Below are 4,160 nucleotides of genomic sequence, written 5' to 3' on the forward strand. Positions count from 1 at the left end.
GTTTATCCGCCCAAGCTTAACTATCTACCAACAGCCCTCCGATTGGCACAGTTTCCATCCAAACACTTACTTTGGTTGGTGGTTGGGCGATCACGGCTAGCTGGATTGCTTGCCTTGGGTAGAGGAATGGACATACGAGTACTCTCTCTTTATGACAGTTCTTTCTTTATTGCGAATCCGTAGAAGATGCGTATCCGATCGCTCTCTCGCCCTCATGGCAAAGGGAATAGGAGGGGGGGGGGTTCTTGGGTGTCTTGGAAAAAGTGCTTACCTGTTATGTTCTTCATGCACGTAGGCTTAACGAAACCAAGCAAAATTGAGCTCTACACCGTCAATTGATAAATTCGGAATCCGCTTGCGTGGCTACTATCCATCCATCCATAGGCCATACACGTAGGTTGCAAAAAGAATCAGGAAATTGGAACAGAAACCAAGTAGATTGGCAAATGGGTGTACACCGTGGGTTGGTTGGTTGGTCTTGAAACTCATGGATTAGCTCCTTGAATACGAGCTCGTCTTGAGATTGGACGTACGTAATTCCGCTTTTCAGGGCTGGCGTTCCAAGGTAGTAGAGGAGTCTCTCGTACGTACATAAGTACTGAATTGCGAGTGTGAGGAGGTCGTGGATACGTAAAACGTAGAATGAACGAGGGCGTGCTTGTGGAGTAGCTGGTTTCGTCCGTGGTTCTGATGTGGTTGTCGAGGCTTTTGCCTTGGGATTTTTGACGTTTCTCAGTCATGAGCTGGTAGCTGAAGTGCTAAGAGCCCGAAAGTGAATGAGTGTGTTCCTTCAACGTCCAGTCAGTCAATGCATTTAGTACAATATGAGCCAAGCTCGGTCGTGATCTAATCAAAACATTCAACTGAAACCAAAACATAGCCTATGGATTGGTTGTTAGTGTTGCCCAAGAGAAGTGAGAGTTTGAGGAGAAGGTGCTAGTGCTCCGCATGAGAACCATCAAGTTTGAATTCCCCTGTGCTTCCGTGCCCTCTATTCAACATTATTCCCCCAATGAGGAGAGGACGTAGTCGACGAAACGTCAAACCGCGTGATAAGGTAGGCCATCATACCCTTTTCCAATGTTATTCTTCGAGACGCTTTTTCTTGAGAGCCATTCCAAGAAAGAATTCTCGGCGCACAATCGAAATGTTTTCAAGAAAATTCCTGTCCTATCGGTGTTTCGCTAAAGTGCTAGGTGTTCCCACCGAAATTGTGGGATTGAGCGAAAGACCCAAAACAAAATCAGATTCTTGCTCAGAATTCCAGAACTTTAACGATTCAGAATGGAATGGATACTTCCCAACTTAATGGGCCCTAAGAACTTCAATGGGATTGCCATCTCATTTTGGATCCAATTTGAAATGGACAAGGCAATTAGGAACACAAATCATGGTTCCAACAGCAGAAAAAAAACCGCAGGGTTTAGAAAATATGGATGACACTCCTCATCTTCAGGAGGTGAAAGGCGAAGACGCCATTATGGTTAAATTTTCATTCAAGACAAAAAGAACGCATCGGATACCCTCCCCCCCAAATCATGATGGATGCCTTTAGTACCAGGGAGTCAGAACTTTTGTTCGACACACTAGGTGCAGTATAGGGCTCGCTGTCAAAAAACATGTTATCTTTTCAATCTGGATGAACGATGAACGTCTTGGAGGGGAATCAAGACCTGCAGTACCATCGAACGCTTGGGATTGCACTCAAATCGTATGCTATGTTGAGAGATGAATATACAGTAACTATACTTGAGCATACGCTCTTCAAACTACGTGGATTCCTTCAGACGTCAGATGATCTTGCTCCGCGCGTTTTCTTCCTTTACACTGAATGAATCTCATCGTTCATGGTTTTGATTCTCGTACGAATTCACGGAGAGATATCAACAGATTAAAAGACTTCCCTTGTCCTTGTCCTCTCGCCAGAGGAAGAACCAGTGAAGCATTTCGAATTTGTCTTGGTATACTAATATTCAAAAACACAAAGCCACCATTAAGCGCAGCCAGCAAGATAATACATAGCAGGTATGTTCCCCACCAACATGGTCAACGTTGAATTCAATCCCCGACCAACTTTTCTTCCAATGATGACGATATTTTTTTTGCTCTTTCTCTCTGCCAGAATCCAGTGCGATGTGTGCCAAGAAGTAGCCAATGGCAGAGTGAGAGAGTGACAAGACGAATGGAATATCTATCTTCATTGGTTTTGAGGCTAGCCAATCTCGTCGTGTACTTTTGACAATTGTCTGCCAAAGTAGAAATGGTTTTCTCCACAAAAACCACAAAATGCCAATCAAGGTAGAGATGAGAAATAACTGGACTGTAGCTCGATTTGCAACCCAGGAAACATGCAAGTATAATAAAAAAAGATGTGATGGAAGTGCACTTCAACATAATATCTTCTTGTTTCGTACCTTTGTCAGCTTCAAAAAGAGGTTTGAAAAACAAAATGTGTTTGAATCGTCATCTTCATTACATAGATGTATGATGAGTGGAGGAGGAGTGTCGTTTCCTTCTAGGAGTCTCCACCTTTTCTTTGTGAATTCCATGCTGAATGCTTCTAGTAATTGTACGAAGAACGAGATTTTACTTTGGGCGGAACGGATTTTGTTGCTGCTTTTTGCTTCACCAAAAGAGCCGGGTTCACGTCTCAGGGTGACGCACACTTCGTGGGTTCATCTTGGCTGTCCAGTCTGGGAGGTGCTCAAAAAGATGCCTTACATGTGATAAATATTGGGCGGACAACCCAAAGCTGCCAATATGAATCGTCATCTCAGACGATGTTAAGCATTAAGCAACATCTGAAAAGTTAAAGGACGTGATGGAGTCCAAGATAATGACCAGAGGCCGCAAGGATGCAAATGTGGCCAGGTGTTGGCATACTCCTTTTCTTGACAATTAAAGCCAAACCAAGCTAGAAGCGATGTACGTTGAGATTGTTTGAAGTGTTTGTGCTCAAGCTTGTCCAGCATTGTCATAATGATAAACCGTGTTGGGGTTGTCAAGTGTGAAACAAGTTTGGAATGAGTTTTTTTTTTACCCCTCACCTCATGTTTGGTCACAAAGGGACACACACAAATTTAGCTGTAGGTGGGATTCAAGGATTGCCATTGGTGAGATCATTAAAATTCTTTACAGCCCTCGAGATTGCCAATCTTTTCCAGTCCAAGAGAAGTTCTCCACTAATTACAAAAACATATGGGAAACTGAGTTGTGAAAACTGATATTTTAACTGCTATATTGGCGAGTGATCAAGCATGGTACTTTGAAAATTTATCATCAACCTCAGAACACGAGTCCTTGACCTGAACAATTATTTCGCGATTCGAAGTCTTGGAATACAGTGTGGTAATGGTGGGAAAAAGTCACAAAATGTTCTCTCCCCAGCATTGTACTGGACATTGAATTCACTTTCTCCATGGGTATTGTACCAATTGTACCTGCTTTAGTACCTTGTAGTAATGCAGTACGACAGCATATGTGAAGGCCCATGCAAATCCAGCCATTAATAGTTTCACTTCCTTTTGAGATGGCCACAGGTTCTCCAATCTGAACGCCCTTTTCACGAATTTCCACAATTATTTCCAAATTCCGCACCGTTTACACTTGCTCTCGCTCCCTTTAAATGGCCATTCATGGTCTAAAAATAGGCTTTTCCCTCACGGAACTTGGAAAATTCTTCAATGGGCAGTGTTGACGCATTAAAAAACAATCGAGTTCGGCCAGATTTGGGATATTGTCATGAAAATTGACCGGAGAATCTTTCTTTGTGGAACGTAATTCATTCACTGAGAGAGAAAATCACTAACATGCGTAATTGTCATTAGTTGGCGAGCTCCACCACATTGTGCATTTTATGCAAATATTCTGAAGTCCAACAATCAAGTTAATGTGCGCTTTGCTTCCACGTTTCCTTGTGATAAAATCTTCAATGGAATAAGTTTCTACCTTATGGGGAGCCCTTTTCACCAGCTTAATGCAATTGACTTAAAGATGAGCAACACCCGTGGAGCAGGGTGGGCATTTCATTTTTGGACACTTTTGTCCACCCCTGTCCAAAAGTGTCCAAAAATGAGGGTGGACAAAAGTGTCCAAAAGTGTCCAAAAATACGAACCTTTAAAACTACAAATATAAAGGATATTCTGTATGAAACCTATCC

At 42.7% G+C, this 4,160-nt stretch overlaps 1 protein-coding gene across 1 annotated transcript in view; it reads left to right on the forward strand.

Moving 5' to 3' along the window:
- Window positions 1–644: 644 nt before the first annotated feature.
- The window catches only part of LOC131885561 (RNA binding protein fox-1 homolog 2-like), a 98,587-nt gene continuing 95,071 nt past the window's right edge, over window positions 645–4,160 (forward strand). The window contains exon 1 of the mRNA XM_059233679.1: window positions 645–1,057. Within this exon, the coding sequence (XP_059089662.1) occupies window positions 1,013–1,057 (45 nt within the window). The 5' untranslated portion in view covers window positions 645–1,012. The remainder of the gene's footprint in view (window positions 1,058–4,160) is intronic.

This window comes from Tigriopus californicus, chromosome 1, assembly GCF_007210705.1.
Source record: "Tigriopus californicus strain San Diego chromosome 1, Tcal_SD_v2.1, whole genome shotgun sequence".
NCBI classification, from domain to species: Eukaryota; Metazoa; Arthropoda; class Copepoda; order Harpacticoida; family Harpacticidae; genus Tigriopus; species Tigriopus californicus.